Raw genomic sequence first — 20,208 nt, forward strand, 5'->3', positions numbered from 1 at the left:
ATCGCAAAAGCGCCTAGGATTTGGTAGTGGTGAAGAAGATTATGTCGGAAAATGAAGGGGCGGGGGTGAAAGCGGCGGAGGAAATAAAATGTACATAACCGAATTAAAAGTTTAAGCGCTCACTGTGTGCGCCCAAGCTGTGCAACGCTAAAGAGAAGCAACGCATTGCAGTGCAGAACATGCAGCACATTAACTGCACAAAAGCCCTTTTCAAGAAGGGCCACGAAACAGCGCTCATCTTGTGGGAAACAATGCAAGAAAGCTAGAGATGCGCTTGCACACCTTTGCACCTGGCGCGTGTCACTTCTTCGGGTCCGCGCGTGCAAATGACTGAGCAATGGAGGCAAAGGAAGAAAGCACGCGCTCCAGCAAACAGCATATTTTAACCGTAAAAAGGGCGAAAGGCTGCATTTCACCGAATATTGAACACCTCTCCCCATTTAATTTTTAAAATGTGACGAAGAGTGTTGGGAAGAGGGAAAAGTAGAACCTCCCCGTCGGGGAATTGAACCCCGGTCTCCCGCGTGACAGGCGGGGATACTCACCACTATACTAACGAGGAAGAGCTTGGCGCAGGGATCAGAAAAACGTCACTTGAGACTGCAGTCGGGTGGATCTGTGCGCCGCTGCCTGGCAGCTAGAGGAAAGCAGAGGGGTTTGCGAACACGAGGAGCGACTTAGGAGCCGCGAATGCAAAACCTGCGTTTTAGTTGCATTTATTCATTCATTCATTCATTCATTCATTCATTCATTCACGCAAACAAAAAGTACAGTTGGTTCCTAGCAGACGAAAGGATGAAACAGCCAGTTGCTGGGTTCACGAAGCCTCTGCAAAATCTAAATCTCACCAGTTTCTTTGTTAAGGCTGTTCACCCCGCCGTCCCAGGAAAACGTCCCTAGTTAATCTAAGCATTGCAAGGCGGTGAGGGGGGGGGATTTAATGCTGCCGCCAACCTGAAATGCAATGAGATGCAATGTGAAAAACATGCAGTTGTAACATCCAGCTCCTCCTTTCTCTTTTTGCAAGGGGCAGGCACTGCGCTGCACAAGACATTTCTGGCCGCAGGAAAATGCCAGCTGGGGAGGCGAGGAGGTATTTTTTTAAAAAAGCAAGGTCTGCCGAAACCCGGGATCGAACCAGGGACCTTTAGATCTTCAGTCTAACGCTCTCCCAACTGAGCTATTTCGGCAGATAAACGTTGCTTTCTCCCGGCTGGTACTACTTCACTATGATGTGTTTGCCGAAAGTTTATTTTGTTGTTAGTTTTAATTGGCCCACTCCACGGGGGGGGGAGGGGGGGAGGGTATAACTTTGTATATATTTTGCTGTAAAATGAAAGTCTAAGCCTATTGCTCACATCTCTGTGCAGCATATGCCGCACCAACTAAGCAAGTCTCAGCTCAGCTGCAGGGGCGGACAGGAAAATAAGCTTCAGCTGCCAGTTGGGTCCGCTTTTTGTACCTGAATGGCAGGAGGAGTCGCCCTTCCCTTGCCCTGGGCAGCAAAAGGGGGGGGTGGATTCCCTTAATAACACACTGCTCCGAGCGTGTTTACTCAGAGTAAAGTCTCCCCTCCCCTCCAACATTTCTTGAAATATACTCAGAGTCGCCAAGTGATTTCTTGCTCTTTATTCAGCTCATAGTGGTGAGGAGGAATGATTGAAAGTCCCCTCAAAGTATCTGCTTTATATACATTATTTACACAATGGGCTGCACGTGATTGGCTAATTCCGGAATTCTACTGTGAGCCAATCAGGTTGTGGATTCACTTCTATCTGGAGCTGGATTGGGTGGCTCCTGCCGACAAATCATACTGCTGCATTGTTCTAGGACCAATCAGACTGCTGCAGTTTGGATCCTATTCAGCTCAGTACATAACATTTCTCCAATGAAAACAGGGACATCCAAGGGAAAGTGGGACATTCTGGGATCAAATCAGAAACCGGGAGGTCCCTGGAAAATAGGGACACTTGGAGGGTCTGGTCTCATTGAATTCAATGGCACATAATCCCAGGTGAGTACAGACTGCAGCCTTACACAGGAGTAAGTCCCTTTGAGCTCAGCGAGACTTAACTCTGGCAGAGGATTGTGCTATAAAACTGCCAGCTGGATATGTCTCTAAGAGGCTTACTGCACAACCTAGACTAACAAATTTATCATGGCTCCGCTTGATCAGATGCAAAAAATATTATTTTCAGCTGGCAGATATGAATATAGATAGAGGTCTAGACACACTGCTCTTTTATAGGGAAGGAATTCAAGCATGAGCCATCATACTGCACCAGGTTGCACATGTTCTCGTAGAAGGACACAAAAATGTCTGCAAATGTGACATGAAGTCCGGCAACATCAACCCTGCTGTGTGGGAATCCTTTTCAGATGAGTGCAGTGCCTGGAGAGAGACAGCTCACAGCTGTAACCGTAGGAGGAATGATCGCTGGGAGGAGCGCAGGGAGAAGAATAGAATCACAGAATCACAGAACTGTAGAATTGGAAGGGACCACAAGGGTCATCTAGTCCAACTCTCTGCAGTGCAGAAGAAACGCCATGATACGCCTGCAGCAGCACAACTGGATGCCTTCATCTGCCCCAGTTGCAACAAAGCTCGTCTCTCCCGCATCAGTTCCTACAGCAGTGGCTTTCAGTCAGTTTGCTGTGGCACCCTGGGGTGACTTGAATGATGGTCAGGGGTGCTGTGGGCAGCGCTGGCCTCTGTCCCTCTTTCCTTTCCTCCCTCCTCTGATGCTCTCTCGCATCTCTGCCTCCCAAAGGCTTGCACAGCTTCTTGTTGCAACAGCCCTGGCTACAGGCTCTGCAGGCGAATGGGCCTCTAGGGCTGGCCAGGGGGTGCTTCCCAGGCCCCTGTGGGGCAGGGTGAGGATGCTCCTCTCTTGGGGGCAGCTGAGGCAGCTGCAGCTGACCAGAGGACTCCCAAGGAGAGGGGAGAGGGGAGGGGAGGAGGAGGCTGAGGGAGCCCTCCACAAGGGAGGGTGTTAGAAAAAGGGTGAGAGGCTGCCAGCTCTGCAGGCGAGGGGTGCATAACTGGGCTCCTGAGCGCCACAGAGGAGCCGCAGAAAGGATGGAGTTGGTCAAGGGAGCCGCGGACTCTGAAAGGATTAACACCTCTGTCCCACAGTCATAGCAGGCACTGTAACCTCCCAATGGTTTGACTTCACCCCCAAAGGCACACTCCTCCATTGTCTCCCAGCCGGACACCAACAAGAGAGATAGATAGATAGATGGGCATGTGTGTAGAGGGAGAAAAAATGTAAACACTGGGGTCAAATGAAAATGAAATCTGAGTCTGTGACAAATTAAAGGTTAAATGTATGCAAAAGGAGAACAAGGGAATGCTGGGGACGTAGTGTATCTCGATTTCATTATGGCTTTTGACAATGGCCCCCATCATATTCTTGTGAAGAAGCTGGTAAAAATGTGGATTGAATGAGATAACTGTTAGGTGGATTTGTTGCCGGTTAACAGACAGAATCCAAAGAGTACTAATTAATGGGAGGGTTATTGGGTTGTGGGGGTTTATTGGGTTGTTGTTGTTTTGATTGCGTATCTTGTGGTTTTACATTGTGATTTTATTCTGTGAACTGCCCTGAGACTGCCGGGTATTGGGTGACATATCATTTCAATAAATAATCATAATCATCCTAGGAAAAAGTGATCAGTGGGGTGCTGTACGGTTTTGTCCTGAACCCATTGTTGTTCAATGTCTTTATCAATTACTTGGATGAAGGAATAAAGGGGATACTCATTAAATTTGAAGATGACACCACCTGGGAGGGGCAGCTAATGCCACAGAAGACAGAATCAGGATTCAAAATGACCTTAGCAGGTTGGAGACCTGGGCCTGAACTAACAAAATGAATCTTAAGAGGGACAAATATAAAGTTCTGCACTTAGGCAGGAAGAACCAGATTCACAAATATAAGATGGGGGACACCTGGCTTAATAGCAGAAAAGGATCTTGGGGTCTTGGTGGACCACAAGCTTAACACGAGTCAACAGTGTGAGACAGCAGGGGGGAAAGTGAATGCTATTCTAGGCTGAATCAACAGAAGTATACCTGGAATCCTGTGTCCAGTTCTGGGCACCACAATTTAAGAAGGATGTGGACAAGCTGGAAGGTGTGCAGAGGAGGGCAACCAAGATGATCAAGGGTCTAGAAACCAAGCCTTATTGAGGAACGGTTGAAGGAGCCGGGTATGTTTAGCCTGGAAAATATTCATATATCTTAAGGGTTGTCACATGGAGGAAGGAACAAGCTTGCTTCCTCCTGCTCTGGGGGGTAGGACTTGAACCAATGGCTTTAAATTACAGGAAAGGAGATTCCAACTAAACCTCAGGAAAGAGCTGTTTGACAGTAGAACGGACGCCCTTGAGAGGTTGTAGACTTTCCTTCCTTGGAGGTTTTGAAGCAGAGGCTGGATGACCAGCTGTCCTGGATTCTTAGCTGAGATTCCTGCCTTGCAGGGGGTTGGACTAGATGACCCTTGGGGTCCCTTCCAACTCTACAATTCTATGACTCTATGACAGTGACTGTTCACAGGCCTGGCACCAGAGGATGGTAATGCTGGGCATTTGCCAGGGTCTCAAGGCAAAAGAGAGTCCACAGTGCTACAATTTCCACTTTGTCCAAAGTGTCGAAGAATTCAACCTCAGGCGATTCTCAGTCTGATGCCCCCCCTATGCCAGGTGAGGAGGCGCCCCTGGGGTCTTGGCCCAGGGCCAGGTGGGAATCTTCCGCACTCGGCCATGAAGCTCATCGTGTGACACTGGAGCTGTCACTCTGCCTCACATCACAGGATTGTTTCATGTACGCCACCTTGAGCTTCTCGGAGACTAGATGGGAAATAATAAGTTTAATTAAGCACCATCATATTCATCCCAGAAGCAGCACAGAACTTTCACAACAGGAGGAAATGAGTGATGTTATGCTAAGCAAATTAACACACAGGGCAGGAAACCTTTTTCATTACTTGCACAATAATTAAAAGCTGTTAATTAGCAGCAATTATCTTCCTTATAGCTCCAGTTAGTATATATATGAGGGCTGAGGGCTGGCACCAAGATCCAGAGCTGCGGTACAAGAGGAAAAATTTCTGATGCATGAACACCTTCCCTAGCTCAAATAATTATAGATTATTTAAAATTACCAGAAGTGTCTTGCCAGGGGCAAATAAGTAACAATAACTCTGGAAAGAAATTGCAGATAAATTCCCCAGGATTAAGTACAAAATGCACACACAAAATAAAACAAACCCAACACACTATGATTTCATGCCCCCATAATCTACTACTTTTATCTTTTTTGCAAATTAAGCAATCCTTTTTTTCAATTTTTCTGCATTTATAATCTATTTTGCAAGCCAATGCTTCCTACGGAAAATTAGAAGAAAAGCACGACTCAGTAATAATAATAATAATAATACTGTAATATTACTTCTGGCCAGCCCGCCTTTTTGGTTAGAGAGGAGGAGAAAGATGAGAAACACCATAATCCTTAACATGTTGCCGGGGAGGAAAATGATCTGCAGCCTCCCCGTCGGGGAATCGAACCCCGGTCTCCCGCGTGACAGGCGGGGATACTTACCACTATACTAACGAGGAGCCACCGAAACAAAGCCTTTCACAAATCGCTGATAAAACAAGCAAGAATATTTCCAAGTCTTTTTCTTTCTTTTGGCAGCTTTGCAAAGTGGAGGAAGTTATCCCGAAGTGCAGCCCGACGTGGCACATAGCTGCATACGGGCCATATGCAGTTGGTTGGTTGGTTGGTTGTAAGTAACATGAAACAACAAACCCTGCAAAGACAGGAAGCCGTTCGAAAAGCATTGGCATCGATTGCATTAAATGGAGGAGGAGGGAACCGTTGCTGCGTCTGCACTGGAGCTTCTGTGCATGACTTCTGCAGCTTCAGATTCCATCTCGCTCCTTCGAGGTTAGAGAAGGACGTAGCATGAAGCGTCCGGGCCTCTAATTCAGATGGAAATGCCAGAAATGAAAAAAGGAAACGAAAAAAGTGAAGATAAAGAGGAACCTTTTGGAAGAGGGAAACAGACCGGTGGAATAGTCCAATTTACATTGTAAAACTTTCCTGAGGCCCCTTCGCCAGTCGCGGGGATGTAGCTCAGTGGTAGAGCGCATGCTTTGCATGTATGAGGCCCCGGGTTCAATCCCCGGCATCTCCACTTTTCTTTCCCTTCCATTTGTTACATTTAATTTATGAAGTATTAGCATACTCTTTTGCCTTTCTTTGCACGCAGTGGATTCAATTTCTATCAGTACTATCTCTCATGTTATTTTGTTTTTTCTTTTGGCAATGCTGCAAATATGGCATCCCCTAAACCAGGGGAATTAAAATGCAGTCTGAGGCAACCCAAAAGGGTCTTAAGAACACCCACATCATTATAAAGATTTAAATCTTTTCTTATTCTTGTATTATTCTTGGCAAATAATGGGTGTTGGTCACTAGGTAGCACAAAATACAGCCACAGTGTGTCAAGGCAGGAAGTAACAGCAGACTTAAATAACGAAGCCAAGATGCATGACTTGCAAGGGCTCTGGGTGACAAGTCATAAAAAAAGAAACATAAACCAATCAGCATCAAAAGTATTTTTATTTTTATTAGCTTTGCCACACATTTCTCTACAGCTTGTGTACGTTTTATCCATGGAAGCCACAGAGCACATCCTAGCATGTGTCAAGGTGCTGTCAGTGGCTCCTGGCTGGTTGCCGGAAAAGTATAAAGACAAGGAAAAGTTTCTTACAGTTCTTTTTTATTTCAGACCTTACAGAGAGAGCCTCTTGGATAATGGCGCTGTCCTGAGTGGCTCTCCACCCCCTTCTCTCCCACTTCCTCATTGGTCATCGTCTCCTCTGTGCCCTCTGCCTTTGAGCTCTTTGCTCTCCTACTTTTAGGGCTTGCCGGGTTCTGGGAGATGAAGGGTCTGGAAGGCTTTCTAGTGACACTGTGTCAGCCAGCTGCCTCTCCAGCTGCCTGCTCCGCCTCTCCCATCATTTCCCAAATTTCCCCTCATCTGCCTCTGAGCTGTGACCTCCCGCAAACCCCTGTTGTAAATCTATACTATCTTCCTCTTCCTCCTCCATCGAAGGGTCAGGCTGGGGAGGTGGTCTCCACTCCTCCTCCTCTGCCCAGCTCCTGACAGCATGCCACCCGCATCTTTCCCCAGTGTGCTGCCACAATGAGGTGGTTTACCAGAGCCTAACAAGGCAGAACCTTGTGGCACCCCCTAAAGAGCAAAGCTAACCCAAGTTCCATTTGATTTAATCATTTCTTAATTATTGGGAGCAGGAGCCCAGTTGGAGATTGCCCAACCCTGCAGAGAACCGTACATCTTCATTTCAAGGTTGATGGTGTGCCAAAGGATTCAGGGATGGGGGGCTGTCAGAGAAATTAAACATTAGCATACTCAACTATTAAAGAGCACAGTAAAAGAAAAATGAACCTTTGCATAGTATTGCTTCATTGTTTGTATGCTGCAGAAAAGTGGTCAAATTCTTCTACCCAAATCACAAAGGTCTACTTGGGCAGATACAGCTCCACACTATTGGTCTCAATCTTAATTTTTTAAAAAAGTATTGATATATTGATATGTATTTTGTTCGATGCTTTCAAGACCATCTTTCCCCTGCATAGTGGAATATACACTGTACATACACCATACATTTAAAGTAAATGTTTTAATGTTCTAACCTGCCCTAGAACCTCAGAGTGAAGTGCAGGTCAATTAATTGATCAATTAAGAACAAGAACAATCATGGGAACTGTAGTTTAAACCTCATAGAGCTATTATCACCCATAAGAAACTACAGTTCCCAGGATTCTTTGGAGAAGTTATGTGCTTTAAAGGTATGGTGCACAGAGAAGACACATGGGTGGCTCCGCGGTTTAGACCACAGCTTGTCAACCACAAGGTTGGTGGTTTGAATCAGCTCAACAGGGCGAGTGCCCATTGCTCTGTCCCAGCTCCTGCCAACCTAGGAGTTCGAAAGCACACCAGCACAAGTAGATAGTTACTGCTGTGACGGGAAGGTAAGTGGTGTTTCTGTGCGCTCTGGTTTCTACCACGGTTTCCTGAAGTGGTTTAGTCCTGCTGGTCACATGACCTGGAAAGCTGTCTGCAGACAAACGCCGGCTCCCTTGGCCTGAAAGCAAGATGAACGCCATACTCCATAGTTGCCTTTGACTGGAATTAACTGTCTAGGGGTCCTTTACCTATACCTTAACTACCCAGTTTCTCTTGCTGGGGTTGCCCATAATATTTAGCAGAAAGCTTAAGAGGAGACAGGAAATAATGGTTTCAAACAGTTGCACCATAAAAGTTCACAAACCCCCAAGCATGAGTAAGAGACTTGTCTTTGCTGTGAGCACTCCCTGAATCCAGGGATTGGGATTTTTTTTAACTCAGGAGATGCCCCAGCCAGGATGGCATACGGTCAGGGATGGTGGGATCTGTACTCCTGCAGCATCTGGCTGGAAAGCCCGTTTCCACATATTTGCCAGCTTCTTTTTCTCCTGACTCTGGTGTTTTATTTATAAAATAGTTTTCACCACAATGTGCTTCCAGTGGCTCTCAGCATGTATAAAACAAGTGTAACAGCAGAAGCACCATGAGACACCCTGCTAGGGGCTGTACTTCAGAAGCAGAGGACCTGCTTTTCACGCAGAAGGCCCCTGGGCTCAAGTCCTCCTTGTGTCCAGGGGAGGCTTTGGGGGAAGGCATCGTAATAGGCCTTTCCAGCGTCCTCCTCTCTCCCCTTTGTGAATGCTCTCCCCAGGGAGGCACGCATGGAATCATCTTTACATGCTGGTCCCGCCAGCCAAATGCTTGTTACATGAAAATTCACTTATCCAAAGCCGAGGATCTAGTGCCCAGACCAGCTGAACAGGCAGACCTGTGCATAGTAAAGAAAGAAGCAGCCTTAAATAAGCTTTACTTTCCTGTGTTTTGCTGGTCCATGGCAGTCCTTTCACTAGAAGTTATGGTGGGAGATTAGACAAATAAGAGCATTTTTTACTTTCTTGTTTGCCTTCTGAAAAGTTTCAGAGGGTTCCCCTAAGTTTCATCATTTGGGGGGGGGGTCAAAACTCCAGTGTCAGGAACACATTAGAAATTTCCCCATAGTTGTTGTTGTTGTTGTTTAGTCGTTTAGTCGTGTCCGACTCTTCGTGACCCCATGGACCAGAGCACGCCAGGCACTCCTGTCTTCCACCGCCTCCCGCAGTTTGGTCAGGCTCATGTTTGTAGCTTCGAGAACACTATCCAACCATCTCATCCTCTGTCGTCCCCTTCTCCTTGTGCCCTCCATCTTTCCCAACATCAGGGTCTTTTCCAGGGAGTCTTCTCTTCTCATGAGGTGGCCAAAGTATTGGAGCCTCAGCTTCAGGATCTGTCCTTCCAGTGAGCACTCAGGGCTGATTTCCTTAAGAATGGATGCGTTTGATCTTCTTGCAGTCCATGGGACTCTCAAGAGTCTCCTCCAGCACCATAATTCAAAAGCATCAATTCTTCGGCGATCAGCCTTCTTTGTGGTCCAGCTCTCACTTCCATACATCACTACTGGGAAAACCATGGCTTTAACTATACAGACCTTTGTTGGTAAGGTGATGTCTCTACTTTTTAAGATGTTGTCTAGATTTGCCATCGCCTTTCTCCCAAGGAGCAGGCGTCTTTGAATTTCGTGACTGCTGTCACCATCTGCAGTGATCATGGAGCCCAAGAAATTAAAATCTCTCACTGCCTCCATTTCTTCCCCTTCTATTTGCCAGGAGGTGATGGGACCAGTGGCCATGATCTTCGTTTTTTTGATGTTGAGCTTCAGACCATATTTTGCGCTCTCCTCTTTCACCCTCATTAAAAGGTTCTTTAATTCCTCCTCACTTTCTGCCATCAAGGTTGTGTCATCTGCATATCTGAGGTTGTTGATATTTCTTCCGGTGATCTTAATTCCGGCTTGGGATTCATCCAGCCCAGCCTTTCGCATGATGAATTCTGCATATAAGTTAAATAAGCAGGGGGACAATATACAGCCTTGTCGTACTCCTTTCCCAATTTTGAACCAATCAGTTGTTCCATATCCAGTTCTAACTGTAGCTTCTTGTCCCACATAGAGATTTCTCAGGAGACAGATGAGGTGATCAGGCACTCCCATTTCTTTAAGAACTTGCCATAGTTTGCTGTGGTCAACACAGTCAAAGGCTTTTGCATAGTCAATGAAGCAGAAGTAGATGTCTTTCTGGAACTCTCTAGCTTTCTCCATAATCCAGCGCATGTTTGCAATTTGGTCTCTGGTTCCTCTGCCTCTTCGAAATCCAGCTTGCACTTCTGGGAGTTCTCGGTCCACATACTGCTTGAGCCTGCCTTGTAGAATTTTAAGCATAACCTTGCTAGCGTGTGAAATAAGTGCAATTGTGCGGTAGTTGGAGCATTCTTTGGCACTTCCCTTCTTTGGGATTGGGATGTAGACTGATCTTCTCCAATCCTCTGGCCACTGCTGAGTTTTCCAAACTTGCTGGCATATTGAGTGTAGCACCTTAACAGCATCATCTTTTAAAATTTTAAATAATTCAGCTGGAATATCATCACTTCCACTGGCCTTGTTATTAGCGATGCTTTCTAAGGCCCATTTGACTTCACTTTCCAGGATGTCTGGCTCAAGGTCAGCAACCACACTACCTGGGGTATACGAGACATCAATTTCTTTCTGGTACAGTTCCTCTGTGTATTCTTGCCACCTCTTCTTGATGTCTTCTGCTTCTGTTAGGTCCTTTCCACTTTTGTCTTTTATTATGGAAATCTTTGTACAAAATGTTCCTTTCATATCTCCAATTTTCTTGAACAGATCTCTGGTTCTTCCCATTCTATTGTTTCCCTCTATTTCTTTGCATTGCTCGTTTAAGAAGGCCTTCTTGTCTCTCCTTGCTATTTTTTGGAAATCTGCATTCAATTTCCTGTATCTTTCACTATTTCCTTTTCATTGGGATGGTTTTAGTTGCTGCCTCTTGTATAATGTTACGAGCCTCCATCCATAGTTCTTCAGGCACTCTGTCCACCAAATCTAAATCCTTGAACCTGTTCCTCACTTCCACTGTGTATTCATAAGGGATTTGACTTAGATTGTATCTTACCGGCCCAGTGGTTTTTCCTACTTTCTTCAGTTTAAGCTTGAATTTTGCTATAAGAAGCTGATGATCTGAGCCACAGTCAGCTCCGGGTCTTGTTTTTGCTGACTGTATAGAGCTTCTCCATCTTTGTTTTTTTTTTTTTTATAAATTTTTTATTAATTTTACAATTTTTTATACACAATACAAACAAATAAAAAGACAAACAAACATGTATAATTTCATAACCTTTTTTTTTCATAAACCTTACATCTCGGACTCCCCCAAACCTCCCCTTTCTGCATCCAAAATTTAAAAATTATTTCAGCAAATCCTAACTTTAGACTTCTCAAATATATTCCTTCATTATTCTTTTCTTTAACTTAATCTTTTATCGCTGTAATCTCCTTATCTTTCTAAAGAACCTCAACACTTTAACATTCATCAATTTTGTAATATTTCTTAAGATAGATTTTAAATTTCTTCCATTCTTCTTCCGCCATCTCTTTCCCCTGATCACGGATTCTGCCAGTCATTTCAGCCAATGACATATAGTCCATCACCTTCATCTGCCATTCTTCCAGAGTGGGTAAATCTTGTGTCTTCCAATACTTTGCAATAAGAATTCTTGCTGCTGTTGTGGCATACAAAAAGAATGTCCTGTCTTTCTTTGACACCAATTGGCAGGCAATGCCCAGGAGAAAGGCCTCTGGTTTCTTAGGGAAGGTACATTTAAGTACCTTTTTCATCTCATTATATATCATTTCCCAGAAAGCCTTAATCTTCGGGCACGTCCACCAAAGGTGATAAAAGGTACCTTCAGTTTCATTACATTTCCAACACTTATTATCAGGCAAATGGTAAATTTTTGCCAGCTTGACTGGAGTCATGTACCACCTGTAAATCATTTTCATAATATTTTCCTTTAGGGCATTACATGCCGTAAATTTTATACCGGTGTTCCACAACCATTCCCAGTCAGCAAACATAATATTATGTCCAATGTCCTGTGCCCACTTAATCATAGCTGATTTAACTGTTTCATCTTGTGTATCCCATTTCAGCAGCAAATTATACATTCTTGATAAATTCTTAGTATCGGGTTCTAACAATTCCGTTTCTAACTTTGATTTCTCCACCTGAAAGCCGATTTTCCTGTCTTGTTTGTAAACCTCCATTATTTGATAATAATGGAGCCAATCTCGTACTTTAGGTTTTAATTTCTCATGACTCTGTAACTTCAACTTATCTCCATCTTGTTCCAAAATTTCCCAATACTTTGGCCATTCAGCTTCCATATTAAGTTTTTTCAACGCTTTAGCCTCTAGGGGTGACAACCATCTAGGGGTTTTGTTTTCCAACAGATCTTTGTATCTTGTCCATACATTATATAATGCTTTTCTAACAATATGATTTTTAAAGGCCTTATGCACCTTGATTTTGTCATACCATAAATACGCATGCCAACCAAATGTATTATTAAAACCTTCTAGATCCAAGATATCTGTATTCTCGAGGAGCATCCACTCTTTCAGCCAGCAAAACGCTGCTGATTCATAGTACAGTTTTAAGTCCGGCAGGGCAAATCCCCCTCTTTCTTTTGCATCTGTCAGTATTTTAAATTTTATTCTGGGCTTTTTGCCCTGCCAGACAAATTTCGAAATGTCCTTCTGCCACCTCTTGAAACAGTCCATCTTATCAAGAATTTGCAATGTTTGAAACAAAAATAACATTCTAGGCAATACATTCATCTTAATAACTGCGATTCGGCCTAACATTGACAATTTCAAATTTGACCATATTTCTAGATCTTTTTTAATTTCTGACCAACATTTCTCATAGTTATCTTTATACAAGTTCAAATTCTTAGATGTCAAATGAACCCCTAGATATTTCACCTTCTTCACCACTTCTCCATCTTTGGCTGCAGAGAATATAATCAATCTGATTTCGATGCTGCCCATCTGGTGATGTCCATGTGTAGAGTCGTCTCTTGTGTTGTTGGAAAAGCGTGTTTGTGATGACCAGCTTGTTCTCTTGGCAGAACTCTATTAGCCTTTGCCCTGCTTCGTTTTGAACTCCAAGGCCAAACTTGCCAGTTGTTCCTTTTATCTCTTGATTCCCTACTTTAGCATTCCAATCCCCTATTATGAGCAGAACATCCTTCTTTGGTGTCATTTCTATAAGGTCTTGTAAGTCTTCATAGAATTGGTCAATTTCAGTTTCTTCAGCACCAGTAGTTGGTGCATAAACTTGGATTACTGTGATGTTAAAAGGTCTGCCTTGGATTCGTATCGAGATCATTCTATCATTTTTGAGATTGCATCCCAGTACAGCTTTCACCACTCTTTTGTTGACTATGAGGGCCACCCCATTTCTTTTACGGGTTTCTTGTCCACAGTAGTAGATATGATAGTCATCCAAACTGAATTCGCCCATACCCATCCATTTTAGTTCACTGATGCCCAGGATGTCAATATTTATTCTTGCCATCTCATTTTTGACCACATCCAACTTACCCAGGTTCATGGTTCTTACATTCCAGGTTCCTATGCAATATTTTTCTTTACAGCATTGGACTTTCCTTTCGCTTCCAGGCATATCCGCAACTGAGCGTCCTTTCGGCTTTGGCCCAGCCGCTTCATCAGCTCTGGATCTACTTGTACTTGTCCTCCGCTCTTCCCCAGTAGCATGTTGGACACCTTCCGACCTGAGGGGCTCATCTTCCAGCGTCATAACTTTTATATGCCTGTTGTCTTTGTCCATTGAGTTTTCTTGGCAGGGATACTGGAGTGGCTTGCCAGTTCCTGCTCCAGGTGGATCACGTTTGGTCAAAACTCTCCACTATGACCTGTCCATCTTGGGTGGCCCTGCACGGCATAGCTCATACCTTCTCTGAGTTATTCAAGCCCCTTCGCCACGGCAAGGCAGTGATCCATGAAGGAGATTTCCCCATAGGAACTGATGGAAATCATTGACTCATTTCATGAATATTTGCCTAACAAACAATTTCCCGAGAATGCACTGAGTTAAGATAGCAGGACCTGCATGTATAAAAGCCAGGTAAGTACTTTCCCCCCTCGCTGCTGCCCCAACTTTGCAACTTTAATTTGAAAGGAACTGCCTCTTAGTGAGACAGGACTTGTACTCCTGCATTTCTGTTTAACTGTGTGAACAGCTGCTGTTCAGTGTCCCAGCCAGTCACAGCCTCCTCCACAATACCCCCATCTCTCTCTCAGCTGTTTCTCTATTTTCCCCACTTTCACTTCTCAGCATTTTGTGGTAATTAAGAACATTAGAATCATAGAATCATAGAGTTGGAAGAGACCACTAGGGCCATCGAGTCCAACCCCCTGCCAAGCAGGAAACACCATCAGAGCACTCCTGACAGATGGTTGTCAAGCCTCTGCTTAAAGACCTCCAAAGAAGGAGACTCCATCACACTCCTTGGCAGCAAATTCCACTGTCGAACAGCTCTTACTGTCAGGAAGTTCTTCCTAATGTTTAGGTGGAATCTTCTTTCTTGTAGTTTGGATCCATTGCTCCGTGTCCACTTCTCTGGAGCAGCAGAAAACAACCTTTCTCCCTCCTCTATATGACATCCTTTTATATATTTGAACATGGCTATCATATCACCCCTTAACCTCCTCTTCTCCAGGCTAAACATGCCCAGCTACCTTAGCCGTTCCTCATAAGGCATCGTTTCCAGGCCTTTGACCATTTTGGTTGCCCTCCTCTGGACACATTCCAGTTTGTCAGTGTCCTTCTTGAACTGTGGTGCCCAGAACTGGACACAGTACTCCAGGTGAGGTCTGACCAGAGCAGAATACAGTGGCACAATTACTTCCCTTGATCTAGATGCTATACTCCTATTGATGCAGCCCAGAATTGCATTGGCTTTTTTAGCTGCCGCGTCACACTGTTGGCTCATGTCAAGTTTGTGGTCAACCAAGACTGCTAGATCCTTTTCACATGTACTGCTCTCACGCCAGGTGTCACCCATCTTGTATTTGTGCCTCTCATTTTTTTTTTGCCCAAGTGCAATACTTTACATTTCTCCCTGTTAAAGTTCATCTTGTTTGTTTTGGCCCAGTTCTCTAATCTGTCAAGGTCGTTTTGAAGTGTGATCCTGTCCTCTGGGGTGTTAGCCACCCCTCCCAGTTTGGTGTCATCTGCAAATTTGATCAGGATGCCCTTGAGTCCATCATCCAAGTCCTTGATAAAGATGTTGAATAAGACCGGGCCCAAGACAGAACCCTGTGGCACCCCACTAGTCACATTGTTTTTTGGGGAAGGGGAACTGCCTCCTCTTCTCCAGGCTGCTCCAGCTACCTCTTGTGTGCTGTTCTGGCCTACGTAAGGAACAGCACTTGCAGACTTGAGAATCAGAAACAAGAGGAGCAAATAGGGAAACCTACAAGAAAATGTTGTAACATGGAGCTGAAGCCCTGCTCAGTATTTCAGACATTTCATTCCACCACCCACCACCTGCTTTTCCGTTCCAATCCTTCAGTCACTTAGCTTTCTGTAGCTAAGAACGCTTAATCCTCACTGGGATGGTCTGGGTCCCTCAACCCTTCACACAGGGTTCTCTCCTGCCCACACTTACCCATAACTTATTTTCTTGGATGGGGGTGGTGCCGTTTTGGCTATATGAGCACTCACAGCCTGAACTAGCCTTGCCCTCCAACCTGGTGCCCTCCATATGTTTTGGATTATTACTCCTCTAACCCCTAACCATTGGCTGTGCTGGCAGGGGCTGATGGGAGCTGTATCCACACCTGGAGGGCACCAGGTTGGAGAAGGAAGATGCCATGAGCATCAGGAAACAGAGAGAGGAGACAGAGTCCAGAGATGGCAAAACACAACTGAGTAGAAAAACAATAATGAGGCCAGACTTTCTCTCCAGAAAAAATCATTGATATCACTATTACACAATTGTTATTTTTTACAAACACAGGGCAATATATATATATATAAAACACATACACACACGAAGCTCCCGTGACGGTGGGTTCAACAGAAATAAGGCACAGTAATGGTGGCTCAGCAGTTTTCCAGAAATGAGTCATGGAATCATAGAATGGTGAAGTTGGAAAGGACCCTAAGGATCATCTAGTCCAACCCCCGCAATGAAGGAATATGCCTCTGTCCCATATGGGGAGCAAACCTGAAACCTTGGCATTATCAGCACCACCAACCCTCTAACCAAATGAGCTACCCAGGATGGTGGTGGTTGTTGCTATATATTAAATTTCTATACCATCCTTCATCCAAAGATCACAGGGTGGTTTGGGGTATAAAGCTGCTGGATGCTAAACTCCCATCCACCCCAGCCAGGATGACCAGCAGCCAAGGATGATGGGAGTTACAAGTCCAGAAACATCTGGATATCTGATTCCCACCATCCCCGACCACTAGCTTCCTGAAGGGACAGGGAAAGACTGGGAAAGGCAACTTGACAAGAGCTAAGCAGGTGGTGTGGAGAGAAGTGACTGGAGGGGGTAGCACTGCCTCCAAAATGTGCCCATGAGCCAACATAAGTTGGTAATTCCTGTTACAAACACACACACCCATGACAGCTTCACAGTCAATCCAGCGCCCAATCCTTTGCATGTGGGAGTCCAAAATGCAGTGGGCCTGCATGGATCATGGGCGGGGGGCTCCTTAGGAGGAAACTGATCCTGCTTCCTGCTCCTTGAGCATGAACTCTCTCTTTCCATTCAAATACAGACATCGATTCTCCTTGTGTTTTCGCAGCTGGCGCTGGTTCCAGGACGGGGTGGATGGTAGGAGCTTGCATGAAAGATCATGGTGGCAAGGGTGGCCAGATTTTAGATACCTGTTGGTGTGTAACTTCCGGGATCCACTGGCAATATTCTGACAACAAATCTTTAAAAAGAGAAGGGCAGGGGGGCAACCATCAAAGAGTGAACACTTAAAAAACAGAATTTCAGAAACAGAGTGCAATCTTATGGGTCAAGGGAAGTCTGGGCAAAAAGAGGTAAGTCTTCACATGACATCTGAAGCAACTAACAGATGATGCTTCATAGGTATCTGAGTGTTGTTGTGCAGATTATTCTGTTTTTCACACTTCTATAATCCAATTTGGAATGTTCTGATGGAAGGAGTGGGGGCTAACAAATATTATAAATGAACCATCAAAAAAACCCTGAAGCCACAGAGCAAATTGTACTGTACTCTACAAAATCCAACTGGTGTGCGGCAGACATAACAATGCTGCTGGCTGGATAGTCACAGTTAGGCCATGCCAGGGCCAAACACCAAGTCTCTGCCCCCATCGTCTAGTATGGTGGCATATCTAGCAATGATCCCTACTATCGCATATAAACTATGAAGGCCTGCTCCAGGCAGACAGGTAACAAATTCCTGTGCTCATCTTCAAAACCACAAGTAACTGATTGCTACTGCGATGTCACCCGGACTCCAAACACCATAGCGGAGTACAGTGGGTGACCTACCTCCATGAGCTATTCTTAAAAGTTGCTTTAGAAATTCTAACACTGGATACAGAAATATTTGGGAGGAAATAGTTTTGGATTGTTTGTTTGCAAGCAGCAAAGGGGGAACCAGTTGCTGTTGGCCTACAACTCCCAGAAGCCCTAGCCGCCATGGGCCACTGGTCAGGCATGGGGGCAGATGTAGTTCCAGCACATCTGCAGGACCACAGGTCTACATTCCTGGGGCTAGAGGCCCAGGATGCTGCAACATACTTCCAAGGGAGAACTCTCACTCACACACTCACACACAGTTTGGGTAGAAGGTTGATGTGGCTCAAAAATAAAGTTAAAATAGATCCACAAGAATAATGAAGTGTGCTCCTCGTACATCTGAACAGCTTACATTTTGGGTTCTTCTTCCAGGCAGCAAGTAAAGCATCCCTGTTATCCACATTTTCAGAGACAAGAGCTTGCAGCAGTGACTCTGTCCTTGGTTGCAGCCTGCAGGGATTCCCAAAGCAGACAGGCAAAAATCAGCACATAGATTAAATGTACGCTCAAAATTCTGAAGGAACTCAAATGGCTCAGTTCTCAGTAAAACTCTCCCCCTGCTCAGATACAATATGGTCCCAGAAGAAATCTGGATTTTTATTTATGACCTTCAGCCTCCTGTGCCCTGTTTCTCCAGGAGCAACCTGCCTTCCCCCCAAAACAGTGCGGTTTAAATCAGTGAAGTTCTGAAAGGTACAGTCTGCTATCTTGATTCAAAATAATGTCTAACTGTAGCCAAACAGATGATAATCTGCACCTTGACCTTGGGAACTATAATGCAAAATTAGATTGCATTATCTTAAGAGGTGTCAAAATGCATAGTGAACTGACAAAGAAATGCATTGAAGACTGTATGAAAGTACCCAGGATTGTTCAGTTATTCTAAGAAACCAAAAAATACTGAGTTCTATAAACAGGTAATGCAATTTGTTAGTTTCTATGGCTGTGTAGGCCCCTCACTCCCCCCCCCCCATCTGAGCTGACTTCAGGAATTCCTTACGCAGATCCAGCCCCAAATCGACTGGGGTGGGAAATGTTTAACTAGGGTTTTTAAAATCCTGTCTGGTTGGGAGGGGGCAGGGAAGGAGATGCTGTGTCGCCTTCGCTCTCTCCACCCGGTCGCACTGCAAAAAGCAGCAATCAGTCCTGCTGGGGGCTGCTAAGCCAGCGTGTTCCTGCACGGGTGGGGGGTGGGCTAACAGGCCCAGCAAAGCAAACAATAGTATAGCTATTTTCCATATGTTCAATAAATGTTTTCCACTCTTCTTTACATATGTGTTCTTCTTGCTCTCTTATTCTATGTGTTAAGTCTGCAAGTTCTGCATATTCCGTCAACCTAAGTTGCCAATCCTCTTTAGCTTGGACCTTGCTCACTTTCGATTTTGGGGCTAACAAAACATGGGCTGCAGTTAAATAACCTTTTCTGACACCCAAAAACAGCAGCTGGTTCGCTGTGGTAGAAACACCGGCTTCCTTTTCCCCTTGCGGCAAACCAAGTCCTGTGTTAATTATGTTGCTTTGAATGTATACTTTTTATTTGACTTTCTTCAATAATGCTTTATTCTGGATTGTTTTATTGAATGCTTTAATGAGGTGTTTTTTCCCTGAAAAATATAAAGCAGTACAGAAAACAACAACTTACCTGGACCACGTTTTCAGCATTGTCACTGGACTGGACAACAAGCAGCAGCTGTAAGCAGCCAGTTTTTTAACAACCTAAAAGAAGGAACAAGCTTTATATTCAATTTTAGAGCCACCATGCGTTTCAAGGAACCTTAAGGCAATGAGCTGTAAAACACTGAGGCTCTGATTAATTTGCTTGTTGAAAATGGGCATTAGAATTCATTGTTTCATTTCAGGTACTCACAGCCCACCTTTCAATATAATTCGCAGGATGTCTTGCAAAATCCTCGTTGGGTGCAACTCGTTTAGGTGCAACTCAGCACCCAGAGGGGATTGTGTGGGTTAAGACAGACAGAGGCAGGGATCGCCAGCTCCCCAAACTACCCCTATAGCTTCATCACTATGCTGACTTCTCATTATCTCTTTGATGTTTATACTGATAGTCTTAGGTTGCATCCTGTTTACAAGTTCCTGCACTTGCTCTTCCTCTCACTCTGGGAGGTGGGAGGTCATCTTGGATCTGTCTTCTGAGAGCAAAGAGGCAAGCATGGCCTCCAACCTAGTTGGAGAAACCTAGCTAGGACTATATAATTGCTTCCTATCAGTAATGCACTTCCTTTAATAAACATAAGTTTTCTTATTTTATGCCAAGTCTCAGTCTGAATACATTTCAGCTAAAGGTGTACTCCTAGCAAGGAGTTGCTTAACTAACAAAATCTATACATTAAGAATCCTAACAACAGCAATGAAAATACTGTAATATACATAGATATATAAACACAAGGAATTAGGTGGAGAAAAATGTTCTTACCTTCCCTTCCAATAAGAACTTGGTGAAATATTTGTAGCACTCAAGGCCTTCTGGGTAATCCACTTCTACAGCAGGAAGCTGCCAGCCTACCCGATCTGCAGAGAGGTTACAAGACTTTGTTAAGGCAC

At 44.7% G+C, this 20,208-nt stretch overlaps 1 protein-coding gene and 4 non-coding genes across 5 annotated transcripts in view; 1 reads left to right on the top strand and 4 right to left on the bottom strand.

Annotated features, from left to right (window-relative positions):
- Window positions 1-490: 490 nt before the first annotated feature.
- Window positions 491-562, bottom strand: TRNAD-GUC (transfer RNA aspartic acid (anticodon GUC)). The gene has a single exon. It is a non-coding gene; the product is annotated as a tRNA-Asp (tRNA).
- Window positions 563-1,117: 555 nt separating this feature from the next.
- Window positions 1,118-1,190, bottom strand: TRNAF-GAA (transfer RNA phenylalanine (anticodon GAA)). The gene has a single exon. It is a non-coding gene; the product is annotated as a tRNA-Phe (tRNA).
- A 4,357-nt stretch (window positions 1,191-5,547) lies between these two features.
- TRNAD-GUC (transfer RNA aspartic acid (anticodon GUC)) lies at window positions 5,548-5,619 on the bottom strand. Its single transcript has one exon. It is a non-coding gene; the product is annotated as a tRNA-Asp (tRNA).
- Window positions 5,620-6,128: 509 nt separating this feature from the next.
- TRNAA-UGC (transfer RNA alanine (anticodon UGC)) lies at window positions 6,129-6,200 on the top strand. Its single transcript has one exon. It is a non-coding gene; the product is annotated as a tRNA-Ala (tRNA).
- Window positions 6,201-16,032: 9,832 nt separating this feature from the next.
- Window positions 16,033-20,208, bottom strand: part of DHX37 (DEAH-box helicase 37) — a 33,945-nt gene continuing 29,769 nt past the window's right edge. Inside the window, exons 24-27 of the mRNA XM_028709406.2 lie at window positions 20,081-20,175; window positions 19,289-19,362; window positions 17,999-18,096; window positions 16,033-17,026 (exon numbers count right to left, since the gene is read on the bottom strand). Coding sequence (XP_028565239.2) covers window positions 16,944-17,026; window positions 17,999-18,096; window positions 19,289-19,362; window positions 20,081-20,175 — 350 coding nt within the window. The 3' untranslated portion in view covers window positions 16,033-16,943. The remainder of the gene's footprint in view (window positions 17,027-17,998; window positions 18,097-19,288; window positions 19,363-20,080; window positions 20,176-20,208) is intronic.

The sequence above is a fragment of the Podarcis muralis genome, chromosome 16 (genome assembly GCF_964188315.1).
Source record: "Podarcis muralis chromosome 16, rPodMur119.hap1.1, whole genome shotgun sequence".
In the NCBI taxonomy this organism is placed as follows: Eukaryota; Metazoa; Chordata; class Lepidosauria; order Squamata; family Lacertidae; genus Podarcis; species Podarcis muralis.